Source organism: Anomalospiza imberbis, chromosome 3 (assembly GCF_031753505.1).
Source record: "Anomalospiza imberbis isolate Cuckoo-Finch-1a 21T00152 chromosome 3, ASM3175350v1, whole genome shotgun sequence".
In the NCBI taxonomy this organism is placed as follows: domain Eukaryota; kingdom Metazoa; phylum Chordata; class Aves; order Passeriformes; family Viduidae; genus Anomalospiza; species Anomalospiza imberbis.
In genome coordinates this window covers 75126940-75141418 of record NC_089683.1, presented here as the reverse complement: position 1 = coordinate 75141418, position 14479 = coordinate 75126940, and the positions used below count along the sequence as shown (strand labels likewise).

At 40.0% G+C, this 14479-nt stretch overlaps 1 protein-coding gene across 6 annotated transcripts in view; it reads right to left on the bottom strand.

The window, feature by feature from the left end:
* The window catches only part of RPS6KA2 (ribosomal protein S6 kinase A2), a 275385-nt gene that overhangs the window by 54767 nt on the left and 206139 nt on the right, over positions 1–14479 (bottom strand). For all 6 annotated transcript variants that reach the window (XM_068185217.1, XM_068185218.1, XM_068185221.1 and 3 more), the window contains 3 exons: positions 12145–12251; positions 3035–3072; positions 2168–2310 (listed from right to left, as the gene is read on the bottom strand). In XM_068185217.1, coding sequence (XP_068041318.1) covers positions 2168–2310; positions 3035–3072; positions 12145–12251 — 288 coding nt within the window. The remainder of the gene's footprint in view (positions 1–2167; positions 2311–3034; positions 3073–12144; positions 12252–14479) is intronic.

Sequence of the window (14479 nt, the reverse complement as noted above, 5' to 3'; positions counted from 1 at the left end):
CAGAAATTACAGAAGTGTTTCAGCAGTCATCACCACATACTTAATGAGAAGCAGGGACTGTCTTCTGGAATGCTGGAAGGGGCGAATTTTAAGATTTGTGTAACTGTACCTGCTGACACACAGTAAGCTACCATTAAAAAAAAAATCAAATAAACTCAGCAGTAAACAAAAAGAGCAGGTAACAGTTTCAGTTGTGTGGCCTGTGTCAAAGACCTGGCAGTAAATGAAGTTTTACTGTTGTTGACAGTTAGCATTGTTGTTGGCAGATGAATAATAATTCATGAAATAATTAACAACACAATTAATAAATAAGACCAGAACTTGGTAATTTTCAGACCAGTTGATTTTGCTATTAATAATCACAACATGCCACACTTAAGGAGTGTGCAAGGATCATTCAGTTTGATTCTAGTCTGTGCCCTGGTCAATGTGGGTTGGCAAGAAGCTGCCAGCACAAGCCAACTCTTCATGCTGAAGCAGAAATCCCTCTTCACAGAACAGAACAGAGAACAGACAAATGAGTGTTTGGTTGCTCTGATGATGAGGAAGATACTGGCCATGCTATAACTATTAGCCTAATATTTTCCCTTTTTTGATAGGAATTTTAGATATGAAAATTACACTGTCACATATACTTCTTTTGAATCTATGCATATTTCATCAACTGGCATATTTTCTTCATATATTTTACATCATACTGCAAAGTGCTTAGGAAGAAATGATAATAAATCATTTGAATAGCATTTAATTATCTTAAGTTTCTCAGACTGATAAAAACAGCTTCCATAATAGAACATATATATGACAGAACAAGGAAAACAAGGAGAAAAGAGAAGAGTTAAAGACAGCATCAGAAAATCTTCCCAGACATTTAGTGTGTGGAAATATGTTTTTTTGGTCCCAATCAGCTAAATGTTGAAAAGGAAAAAAGGTTGAACTGATTGACATATTTTTCTCTAAGATAATCTGGTAACACTTAAAGGCTTAAAACATTAGCTTGGAGTTAAAAGGGTTTTACTTTCTTTAATTCATCTCCTTTTATAGGGATTCTTATCATTTCTAATTCTAATATGCTGAATCCTTAGGGGAGAGTTGAAAAGAGCAATGGAAATGAAAAAAAAAAAAAAAAAAGAAATCCCAGAAAACCCAGGGAGGAAGTAGTCCAGTTTATTAGGAGTTTATCAGCTGGTGAAAGAACAATCTATACACCATATGTACCATCTTTTAATGGGAGACAAAGAGTGAGAAGACTCAGCTATTCACCAAATTAAATATACAATAAAAAGTAAAAGGGTAGGGATAGATTTATTGCATGAGACATACCCTATTGATTTTTGTGAATAAATCTACATGGTTCAGAAGTGCTGAGCATCCCCATATGGATTTGTGGCCACAGGAGATAAGGATATTCCATTCCTTTTATAATTCAGGCAATAAATTACAATATTTATGTAGATTAACTGCTGCCAAACTGCTAGATCAGTGATGTGGGTCCTCCCCAGCCCAAATTCTCACTGTTTTTCACATTGCTTCCTATGCTTCCTCTGGTGGCATCAGTTGTCTACTTCAGGTGAAAAAAATTTAAACATATTTTATGGATTTTGTAATGTAGTGTAATATATAGCTACCAAAAATAGCCTCCATACCACAGGAAATGGTGCAGTATTGGAAGAGCACTTTGCTATTGCTATCTGATTCTGCCCTGGTTCTGCTGTGAGCCACAGCTGCCTGGGGATGGCCATGCCCTGAGCACAGGTTAGATCTGCAGCCTGCACACCTCAGGAGAGAGCAGCACCAGCTCCGTTACCCAAACATTTCCCTGTGAGAGTAGCAAGTGCCTGGTGTCTGGGCTCAAGGGACAGCACTATGCTTGATCAAACAATGCTTCCAAAAACTTACAGTGTTCATGCAGCTTTGAAAAAAATCAGTGTCACAAACCAACTTCTTGATCTTTTCTTCATCTACCTCAGCAACAATGGCACACAGGCTGAAGAGGCTGAAGGGGTGCAGCATGGTGGGGGCAGGGTAGCATCTGAACACATAATTTTAAATGGCTGGCTTGAGGAGAGTGCAGTACCTCTCTGAAAAACTTCACTGATACTGCAATTTTTATCTGTGGGATCTGATCCCTCCCACAGCCACCCCTTAAGCACAATTTCTGCATTACCATGAGCACACCAAAGGACCACCAGTCAGCACTCTGCGTGTGCCCTCGCCGGTTGACCACCTCTGGGGCCATGTACTCTATTGTCCCGCAGAATGAGTACGCTCTCTTGTCATGGTCGATGGCTTCTTTACTGAGACCAAAATCTACATAAATTGAAGGAGAACAGGACTTGTCAGGTCTCTAAAAATTATTATTTATGCTTTTGCTTGCTTAAATTGTTTGACCAAAACATGCCAACCAGCTGGTGAAGTGCCCTCCTGTCCCTGTGCAGAAAGAGGCCACAGAACCGTGTGTGCTGGAGCCCTGCCTATGTGCAGTGCCTGGCACTTCTTAATACACCCTGAAAACAGGCATATCATTTTCCCTGTTCAGAATGAGGTTCTGGCCCAAGGCAGAAGGGAGTTTAAATAAGCAGATATATACAGTTCAGGTTTGGTAAAGGCAATGTTAGCAAGGATTCTTGTGCAGCTATATTCCAGAGTATTAGGAATAATAATTCCAGATTACACCAGTGAAAAGGTTGGCTAGAACGTGCCTCTTGAGTGGGAAAGGGATGTCTTTCCAGCCATCTTCTGCCTGGATTAAATAGTCATACTGGAAGTATCCTTCCATCCACAATGGCAAGCAGCCAAACCTGCCTGCTTCACATCAGTCAAGAGCACAATTTTACCAAGAAAATGCTATATGTTCCCCATGTGCTGTGCACCAATGGGGGTTGACAAACTGACAGAGAAGCTCAACACTCAAACTCTTCTGGCTTCTAGTTTTTGTAAGCAAACTCTTTCCAACCAAAGACCAGGATGCATACAATATACTGCAGAAAAACAAATCAGTTTATAGGCATGAAGTTTTCTGTTTCTCACATACCTGTTATCTTAATGTGACCCTCTTCATCAAGAAGAATGCTATAAAGCAAAAAAAAAATAAACATTCATTCATTAGCCACGCATAAAGTGCAGTTAAAAAAACATGAATAAAAGATGTTTAAGTCAGGTAAGGAGCTATTGCAAGATTCAAACACTTATGTACACAAAACCTTAGTGGATTCTATGGCTCCAGAAAGAAAAATGAACCTCAAAGGTTTTTTTAATCTCATGTCTGAAGCATGCACAGCCTGAGGCAGTTCCATGAGAAGCCTCCTCTGTGCTCCATAGGATGGTCAAGGTGGGCATGCAAACAGAGCTCAGAAAGAACAGGGTGTTCAAAGCCAACAGCTGCAGATTGTATGCTTCCAGCAGGAGAAGGAGATACACATTTCCTGTTCTTGTCACAAGAAAAGGCAATTGCACAAATAATCAAGTCTTGGACTCACTGGACCTAAAATTAAGTCCAAAGATTCATGCTGAAGTAATAAAAGTCATCGCAGAGCACAGTGACTAGTCACAGCCTAACTGCATGGATCTCAGCCTCTGCTTATTTTTTCTGTCCAGAGCACAGATGAAAATTCGGCCTTGAAGCCAAATTCAAGTGTTTTCACATTTGCCACCTGCCAACATATTTTTTCCTAACAAAGGCACTCCAACATTTCTGTAGTTCACAAAAACAGTGCTAGTTTTTGTGAAAACAAGAAGGAACACTGAATTTGAAAAGGAATGCTTTTGGTAAATAAAAACTGACATAGTAATGAAGGTGGTCTTTCTTCAGTCCTAGTTAGACTCAGTATATTTCTCTTTTCAAACTGATCTAGCATAGTGCCAGCTATTTTTATATTCCTCTTCTCTTAGAGAATCACTTTAATCTAATTATTCAGGAAGAAAAAAGGATAGAAGTGAACCAAATATAATGGGCTATACTTTTGTGAAAAGTTGTGTCTGAACTGAAACATAATTGAAAAAAGATGTTCTTCTGTCATTCATGTGTTTAGAAAAAGCTGTTGTGCGAGTCATCAAAGGCCAGCAACTAAGTCAGTACCATGAGTCCAATAATTAAAGCCTTCTCTTCTCAACAAAAGCATCTTATCTTTATTCTTTCTCCACAGCTTCCTTGAACACATAATTTTCAAGTACTAGTCTATACCAGGCACGTTTAAATGTATTTTTGTGACTGCAACCCCTAAACTTGTGCTTCAGAAGAGAACAGAAGAAAACATCTGCCAGTGATGAAGTGAGCATGAATGTATGAACTCCCCAGACCTGGATCTGAAAAAATAGCAGGGGGAATAGAGCTCACAAAAACCACCCAAAATTTTGCCCCACACCCAGGAAGCCCCTGTGAATAACTATGCAATTCAAAGGTGTGGGAATTTCCCCAGAAGCACTGATTTTACAATTAATGGGTTTAAAATTTCATCATTTCCTATTGAAAATCCATGCTGCTTTGGTATGTACACGATGTGTGTTTCCCATACTCTGCCCTAATTAAAGGGCTCACACCTCATCCTCATTAAAGGGATAGAGGCAACACCAACAGAGCTTTCAGACTGATAATACTGCCTGAGGTTGAGTCAGAAACATACAGCAGCCTTCTCAGACTGTTTGCATGAGCAGCAAAATGAATAGATCCTTGCTTCCAATGGATGTGTATCCTACATCCCCTAAAATGTGATCTACAGTTCCTTCCTCCATCTCATGTTCCCTAATCAACCTTCTACCATGCCTCAGCTGCTGGCAGCTTCCTCTGTGGCCCCTGGCAGCACCCTTCAGACATCTGGGTGCCTCCACATTTGCCATCTGGCAGCACAAATAACACTACAGTTACTAACCAAAGATTGTATTTCATGTAAAAAGAAAACAATATGCTAATAGTGAGGTAAAAAAATAAGGACAATTGTTGCACTGAATTACCTCAGAGTGAAATTAATAAGAAAAGAACAAAGTACCTGCTTCTAAGAATGCAAATTACAACAGACAAATAGTTTTCCTGTGACAGTAGAAGCAAACTTATTATCTGATCACACTCTGTCTCTCTTTTTATCTTTGTCACCTTACAATTCCTTTTTTATCCCAAAATATCCATAGCAGACATTCTATTGTGACAATCACAATTACTTTAGTTATGGTTTGCTGGATAAACTAATCTGAAATAAGATAGTATTATTTTATGGAAGGGGAAAACCAACCAGAAGTTCTTAATATGACTCAGGCTTGAGAATAATCTTTCATCTAAGTTAGCATTTTGAAATTATAAAAAACATGAAAAAGTAGACTACTTTTAAATGCTAAACTAGGTTACAATCACACTGAATGATAAACTTCAGCTAGGAGGCTTTTTTCATTTTATTTGTTCAGTCTAATGCTTGAGTGCTTTTACAGGATATGTCATTGTAAACCTTCTCTTCAAAGCAGTAGTAACAGTTATTAGGTGAAACATATGCCAACACCATAAATAAATGAAGCACACATAGGCTTGGAACAAAAAATGCCACAAAATAAGGGTGTCTTTTAGAGGATACTGAGGGGAGATCTTATCACAGTCTACAGGTTTCTCAAAATGGGAAGAGGAGGGACAGGCACTGATCTCTTCTCTGTGGTGACCAGTGACAGGACCTGAAGGAATGGCCTGAAGTTGCGTCAGTGGAGGTTTAGGTTAGATATTAGGAAAAATTCCTTCATCCAGAGGATGGTTGGGCACCGGAACAAGCTCCCCGGGGAAGTGGTCACAGCACCAGCCTGACAGCGCTCAAGGAGTTTTTGGATAATGCTCTCAGACACATGGTGTGACTCTTGGGATTGTCTTGGGGATATTCTATTATTCTATGATTAAACATTTTAGCATCAGGACCATCCCACAAGCATTCAAACTGCTTTCACTGACCTCCATTTAAAAGTATGCCTTGAGAAAATAAAGGCCGGAAATCTCCATGCTAGAGGCTGGGGCAGCTACATTTGTAGTAGAGGAATGACACAGTCTGAATTACAGGAGAAGTCTCATAGCAGAGCTAGGACTGCAAACTCCATTGCAACTTTTCTACTGCAGCTTTATCATGGGGGAAAAAAGTTTTTGTTATGAGTTGTTGGCATTGTTTTATACAATGTCTTAAATCAACAACTCTCTCCCATTTCTCTCTTTATTTTTGGTTTTGAGTCATGTCTTCTGGACTTCACTTTGAGATCCAACATCCCCAAATCAATGTGATGTTCTGCCAAACCTAATAAAGCTGGAACTCTGGGGTTGGTTTGGTTGGTGTTTTTTTTTTTTTTTTTTTTTTTTTGGGTTTTTTTTGGTTTTTTTTGGGTTTTTTTGGTTTTTTTTGGTTTTTTTGGTGGTTTTTTTTGGATGACATGAGTTCCTTTCTAAGTGAGAGCAGTTTTGCAGAAGATCCAACCCACACTTTATGTTAATCAGAAACTGTAGCCAAATTTTCAGGTGGCAAATAAAATCTGAGACTTTATCAAGAGTGTTTTATTTCATTTTGTTATCAAAGTACCAGATGAAGTAGTCAAATACCTACTAAAGAGATGAAGATTCTCACAAATTGTGTTTTGCAACATTTCAGTGTTCACATGACCCCATGCTATCTCACATGACCCCATGTTATCTCACTGCTGAACACAAATTCCTCTCTGCTGTAGCTTTGTTGACACCACGAAGCCAAAAAGGGACTGCTTACATCAATGGAAGCTTGCCACCATAGGCCTTTATCTTTTACTGATTCTCAGATCTCCCCTCTCTACACAGGGCAGTTACATTCATAAATCAGTAGTCATGGTTGGCAACATACTGCATTAAAAAGTGGTGTTTGGCTTTTTTAGAGTAGAGTGTCTACACTGTCCCTTGTGTAGACAACTGAGTGCCTTAAAATGTACATCACTCCTTGTTAATCTAAGCCCCTATTTCAGAACTCAAAGTGCATCTAGGTTCCTGAAAAGAGAAATGGTAAAGATAAATAATAGTCTGTCCATTTTCAGATGGTAGAGTTATTTCTAAGTCACCCATGCCCTTAAACCACAACATAAGAAACAAAATATGCATCATATAATACTTTATAATAAGCTCCAATTTTTCTATTTTGGTGTATTTACCATATATCCCAGGGTATATATACACCATACTTTATAGCTTGATTGTGCAGTTCTTAAGTAAAAATGTGCCTCACCATTTAAGGAACTCAGTGGCTTCCAGTGTGTCATGGTTTGACATGGAAGTGAATTTTCTCAGGAAGTTGGTAGTCAAACCAAGCAGTGGTCAGGGTTGGATATTGGCATTTGGACTCACCACTGAATGCATGGACACGCCTCTGAGAAAGCAGGGGGTTAAAAGCAAGAACTCCCAGGGGAACTGGCTCTTCGGTTTGGTCAGTGTGGGGTGCAGACTCTCCCCTGCCCCACCTCAGGCTGGGTGGGGCACAGGCAGCCATGCGGCCCAGGCTGAGGTAGGCCAAGGGGTGGAGGGACTGGAACCGGGCCGGCCCCCGCTGTGGATGGAAGGGTGGAGGAAATCTGGGATGTTTGTGTTCCCCCCCCACCCCCCACCAGAGTCTCTCTGGAGAGAGAGAAAGAGACAGCGACAGTGCCAGCAGTACACCGGTGGGGGGAGGAGGGGGGGAAGGTGCCCAGTCGTGGGAGTTGGAGGTCTGGGCAGAGAACCCGGCCATCCGGGGGAATTTGAGATGTTTAACCCCTTCTTGGATGATGAAAGCTTTGTGAAATACTACTCCTCCTTGATCTGAAGGAAAAGAGATGGCCTGGGAGTGAGAGGTCAGAAGAAGATGGGGAAATGAATTATATTGTGGGAGGAGATGATGGAGTGGCCTTGGCTGGACTTTTCTTGTTTAGCCATAGACTGAACCAAATTCTCCTGCAACAGAGACTGCATTTTTAGGGGGATGCAGTGGTGAGCCAAGAGCCCTGTGTCAGCAGCTGAGAGTGACAAGAGTGGAGTGAACAGAGAAAAGTTGAGGAGGGTGTGGTGATGCCCTCTGTCTTCAGAGAAGAAGAAGAAAAGATGATCTCTGTTCTTGGACCCTTGACACCAGGGGAGAATGGGGGGGACTGTGATCCCAAAATGAGAAACTGAACTGTTGTTTTTGTTTGGTCCTTGGCAAAGCATCCTTGAAAAGAAACCCTATGAGCAGTCTGTCCATGCATGGTGGTGAGAGCACTGTGACATGGAAAGGAGAGTGTCACCATGGCAGATTTTCTCTGGGCAGTGCCATGTGTGACATGGAAACACCAGAGGTTGCAGCTGTGTTTCCTGAGGGTCTATGGCACAGGAGAGACTCGTCTCTCCCTTGATGGACTGAGTATTGATTATCTGAAGGGTGGGAACCTGATTGAGAGTCTGAGTTGTGTCTCACTGTGGTTTGTTGAAACTGGGGGGCAGAGAGGAGGAATATTTTGGAAGGTTTTCATCCTGGATTTAGTGTGTGTGTTTTTTATAGTAGTAGTAGCTTAATAAAGCTTTTCCCTTTGTTATTAAGCTTGGCCCTGCTCTGCTCTGTTCCTGATCGCATCTCACAGCGTTTATTTGGGAAGGTGCATTTCCATGGGGGCGCTGGCATTGCGCCAGCATCAAACTGTGACACAGTGTGACTGAACAGTATCTTGTCCCACAAGGGATGTCACTGAAATCATCAAGACAACTCAAGAAGAATTTGTCTGCAACAATTCAAGACAAACATCTGCTTGTTCTAAACAAGACTTTAACCAGAAAGCTCAATTACCTGTCTTTTTGAAGTAAGTACATCTGATCTGAGAACAACTCCCAGCTGCACTTGAAATTCATAGCTTTGAATTGTTAACATGGATTTTTGCTCAGGGAATCTTAGGAAAAAAAAAAAAAAAAGCTGAACCTTAAATTTTAACGTACTCAGGGTTCTTCCAAGTGGTTCAAGTGGTTTGAACAGAGCTGATAAGCAAACTCAAACCTATCAGCAGCTACTTTTGGGAGCTTCTGAAGAACAGCAAAAGCATTGAACAATGGAAGGTCCAATGCAGTGCCTATATTTAATAAAGGGGAGAGAGGGAGAACTGGGAAATTATGAATTAATTAATTTATCTCCAGTTCCGCAAATCTGACAGAGCAAACCTCGTGCTGTAATTATGCTGGTAATGCCTCTGCTGAAGATGTGTGTGTGATTCTGCATGTTGTACTTCAAAGGAGAGAGGAATCAAGGGAAACCAAAGGGGAATAAATGAGAATGACTGAAGCCCCGTAAAGACTGACTAGTGAAGACAAGTTCAGTACCTGGATTGTTTAGGGTACAGAAGAGGGTCTAAGGAAAAGGATGATCTCACAATCCTCTGAGGCTGTTGCTGAGAGCAGAACAAGCAGGGGCTTCTAGGGGCTTCTAGGAGGACAGGCCAAGGAGCATTGGCCTGCAGTGGCAGCAAAAAAATTTCAAATTAGGTATTAAGAGCAACATTTTAGATAAGCAACTGCTGGACTACTGCCAAGAAGCCTCCTGTGTAGAGCACAGTCTTCACCAGCTGTTTTAAGCCTAGGTTAGCAATACACCTGTTATGGTCTTGATCCTGCCAGGGGGCAAGGGGAAGATGAGAACATCCTGACATGGTCCTAATTTCCTTTTATCATCTCATTTAGAAAGATATTATTTCCCAGATGTAACTCAAAAATGGAGCATTTTTCCCCCTGAGAGTAATTATTTTATTCTGCTGTATCTATTTCTTTAAAGTAAACCTAAAGTTCCAGAGAAATCATAGGCTGTCATGCTCTGCTCTCCAACGTGTGACTACACACAGGCTTTGCACTTAGAGAGCTATTTTTAGAGGATATAGTTTTCAGTCAGAAGCCTTGCTTTATCTCCAGGTATGAACTTCTGGGGTCCTTCCTATACAACAGTTATATTCATGTAAGCTAATTTTACACTACATCAATTGCATCCAAATTAAACTGTATTGCAGTTAATCCATTTAACTGTGCATCAAAGGCCATAAACCACATATACAAAAGCTAGAAAATGCAAGAGTGAGGGCTGCTACCTTAACTTTACACAGTGATCTCTCTGTGTAGAGGTCTTTAGTTATGTGATGATACTTTTTCTTTTCTTCTGGAGAAATCTTGTCTCAGTTGGCAGACTGGTAACACTCAGGGAGGGATTTTAGCAGAGCAGTACAGTGAAGGGGATGGCTGGTCTCAGCTCAGACAAAAATATAGAAAAAACTGCATTCCATCTGTACCTTTTCAACATGCTTCTATCTGACAATGACAAATCAGTGACACCTTCCTTCCTTAGATGAGCTCCAATTTCTCGATTCACTGATCCCTGATTTGAAGCACTTCAGCTTGGTCTGCAGTAATATAAAGTGCTGTCACTTGCAACTGGAGTCATTGAGAGATGCTTTTTGAGATGTTAAGTGGCACTTCCTGCTGAGAACTCAGAAGAATCCAGGTCTCAGTATCTCAAATACAATGAACAGTTTTTACATACACCAAATTTTCTCCTTGGTTTCTAACTTCTTCTAAAGCAAAAAATTACAGCATATGCCTAAAAATGTAATGGCATTGTGACATATCTGAATATACACACTCATGTTTGGATACCATATAACAGCAGATTCATACCTCATGTGTTATCTCAAAAATCAGCCTCATCTAATATCAGAGAGAAAAGTCACTAGAATGTCACTAGAATCAAAGTTTAAAACAGAAAACCTAGAATTGGAGTTATTCTATTGTGTACATATTTGTTGATGCTGAATGGATAAAACAGCAATTCAGAACTAAACTGAAACCAAGGAGCTGCTGGCAGATGATGCAAGAGCCTGTGGCTTTGGCAGCTGGAGTGTCACCACTGCCTACCTGCATTTCCTATCAGGAACAAACTGGTACTTTTCTCCCTCCAGTTTTTAATTGTAGGATGACTTCCCATATTTGACAAAGACTCTGGTTTTCAGTTTTGGTTGCATAAATGGGCAAGATTGGAAAATTTGGTCAACTACAAAAAGTCTGCTAGCCCAAAAGAGCGAGAGCACTTGCTATATACATCTGTTGAATTCAAATAGTACTATTACTGCTACTACTATTTTTCTAACCAAAACATAAAATTTAATTTAAAATTTAAATCACATAGAACTGCAATGGAGATTAACAGTCTCCTCTCCTTCAACTTCTCACCTACAAAGTTCACCTTCCATCACTTTTGGTCTCATATTTTGTCCATGCGAGTGAAAGTGATAACACTCAATTTTAAAGAAAGACCTGCATATTTTTCAGTTTGATGCCACAGAAGGAAAATGCTGCTGTGCTGTTGGGCTTTGAAAGAGTAAGCAATAGCCAAAAAGTCTGCCCTCAGTGGTTATCTTTTATAAATGCTGGTGACCATTACATTAAAAAAGAACTTTGGAATGCTGCAGCCTGATTTGAGTGGTCACAGCAAAATCCAGCAAAGCACCAAGCAAAGGACATAGAATATAAAGAATATCATGTCACTTCCAGAGATAGCACTGAGGGTGTCATTTGCTTTATTGATGTATTGCAAATAAAAATGAGAAAGGAAAATTAGGACTACATTACGAGTGAAAAATAGCTGCAAATACAAGTGAGAACAAATATTTTGGAAAATATTTTGCACAGTTAATACAAGTGTTTTAAAAGTCCTGATTATCATGTCTCTTATGAGTTAACAAGTTCTCCGACATGCTCATTTACTTTAAGCAATAGCTCCAGTAGAACTGAATGGTGCCACACCATATTCTGTATGAGATGGAAGTGGAGCTGCTTTGAGTGGTTTCCACTGCATCAGGGGAAGGCCAGATTAAATGCTGCAAACAGAGAACGGTGCCACTGAAGTTAAAGGCACAGGGATCTGAATTCTTTACTGAAATCATTCACAAAACTGAAGGCCAGGCACACAGAGGTCCCATCATACTAGAGCACAGTCAAAACATTTGGCCTCACGCTAAGATGGTATGACAGGAAAACCCTGCTGCTGTTAGAGATGGTCTCATGCAGTCTCACAAGAAGAAAGGCAGAGCCCCTGGCACTGGCACCTTCTCATTTAGTAGTGTGACAAGGAGCAAAAGCAACCTAAAAGTTCATGTGTTTATGTTTCAGTTCTCTTTTCCTTGTTAACTTACTTTTCTGGTTTTAGATCCCTGTAAATAATTCCAAGACCATGGAGGTGGTCTAATGCCAAGGCCAGCTCAGCTAAGTAGAACTTGACATCCTCTTCTGTAAACATCACCTAGAGAGAAGGAAGACCACATCTATTTATTGGACAGTGGTGGGTTGGCTTGCCTTAAAAAGACACAGGGAAGGAATTATCTAAACTGGGAATGCTGAAAGGACCATCCTATCAGGTTCAATTTTCCATAATTTATCTGAACTGACATTAACAATTCTTACCAGATTCTCCCTATAAAACAAAACTTGATCTGTTGAGCACCTCTATTCCTTAAAATATGCTGCTCTCATTCATCTGTCTGATCTATTTAGATGATATTATGTCACAATATTAGGAATAAATTATAACTCCTTAGCCTTTGGAAACGAACAGCAAAATTAAACACATTCAGTGCAGCCCATATTGCTTTCATATCCCTTAACTTGCTAAAGTCTTGGCATTTGGTTACCAAATTCCCATGAAATAGCATGGGAAGCCTTTTTGGGGAAGTAGAATACTTCCAAGTCTGAGCAGAACACCCAGCATGGAGAGAATCAGAGGTGGATTCAAAACCTCATGCCTTGGAGGTCCAAGGAATATCAGTGCAGATGCCCTAGGCAGTGATGTGCTGACTAACATCCAAGGCCTGATGAGGTGCCAACTGAAGACAGTGTTTTCTACAGCTGATATGGACACTGCTAACACTGAAAGCTGTGTTTTAGGTGAGAAGAAACTTCTGTAATCAAAAAACCATTAAGCTCTGAAAAACTCAGATGGCAGGAAACCCCTTTGGTTCAACTTCCATTACATCTGAGATGTTCTCTTTAATTAAATTTCAATATGCACAGAGATAATAATGCAGAAAAGGAAGCTGATATATTGGATACACAAGTGTGATTATGCATGACAGAAGTAAGATGAGTCAGTTGAATACTAATTTATTTGTCATATGCAAATGTAAATTCTACAGTAGAAGTTGTAGAACTTAATTTTAAAATTAAGTCTCTGCTCTCAAAAATGGGTAGCCAAAATATCTGAGTGCTTTGAGAAGTTCCAGACAGCTGAAAGAAACAAAGAGATGATTCAGAGTACAGATGTCATGTAATTTAATGAAGAATTTTACTGCAAAGGCTAGAAACAAAACCACAAGGAAAATAATAAATAAATACACATGCAAAAGCTCTCAAATTTAATTGTATTGAATGTAAAAATGACATTATTTTTTAAAGAAATTTAAATTATTTATAAGATTTAAAATAAACACTGTAGGCAAGAAATTAAATCAACAGAATCCAGGAAAAATCTAATCTATACATATACACCTAGTTAAAGTCAGATGTCTCAAAAAGACAGAGCAAGAAATAGACAAGCTCTGCATGCATGCACACAATATATGTATAGGGGATCTGACTTGAAGTCCACTGAAATCAATACCTTTTGACCAAAACTATAACTACAAATTGCAAACAGTTCAAGTTTTCCCAGTACTTCTTCCCTTGCAATACCTTGCCCCTAAACAGCTGCAAAATATAGGCAGGCAAGGTGAGCTGCAAGCACTGAAAAAAGAGAAGTATGTTTTTACTGTCAGCTTAATAAGTCATTAATGACAGTATACTGTACAGGAATTGGTGAATTGCCCTGGACAAGCTCTGGGGAAAACATGAAGCTTTAAAGAAGTACAAAGTCTGAGCTGTTGTCTTCCACTTTTGATTTCCCTGGCTGTGCAGAACACGGACCTGCCCTCTTAGGCAAGAGCCGCATTTTCTGTCTTCTTCCATGGAATCAGAGAGGCCCTTGCTGAGATAGCAGCACTGCTTCACTAATAAAGCTTGGTCTCATAATAACAGCAGAAGGACATTTTAAATTAAAATATTTAAAATCTTTTTTCTCATATTAAAAATAACTGCTACCAGGGACTGAATATTTATATAAGGATCATTACTTAGCAGTGTAATTAACTTGTTACCAATGTCTTCTTGCATTCGCAAACAAACCTTAAAAGCAAAAGCTTGGGGTCCCAAGTTGCAGTGCACACAGCATCCTGCAGCATGACACTGAATCAGGAATGGAACAGGGGTAGGGGAGAGCTGGGGAACTTTTGACTGAAAATACTGTTTTCACAGCTTTTTTAGTCCATCAGTAGCTCCCCAAACCGAAGAAGAGCAACAGAGCTTCCCCTCAAGATGGCATTTGAAAGGTTTCTGCCTTTAAACACTCTGTGATAAGTGGTTGTCTGCATCCCTGTTCCCATACCCTTAGAAGTACCAAAGGCTGGGGACATCGTGTTGGTGACAGAAAACACCAGAACA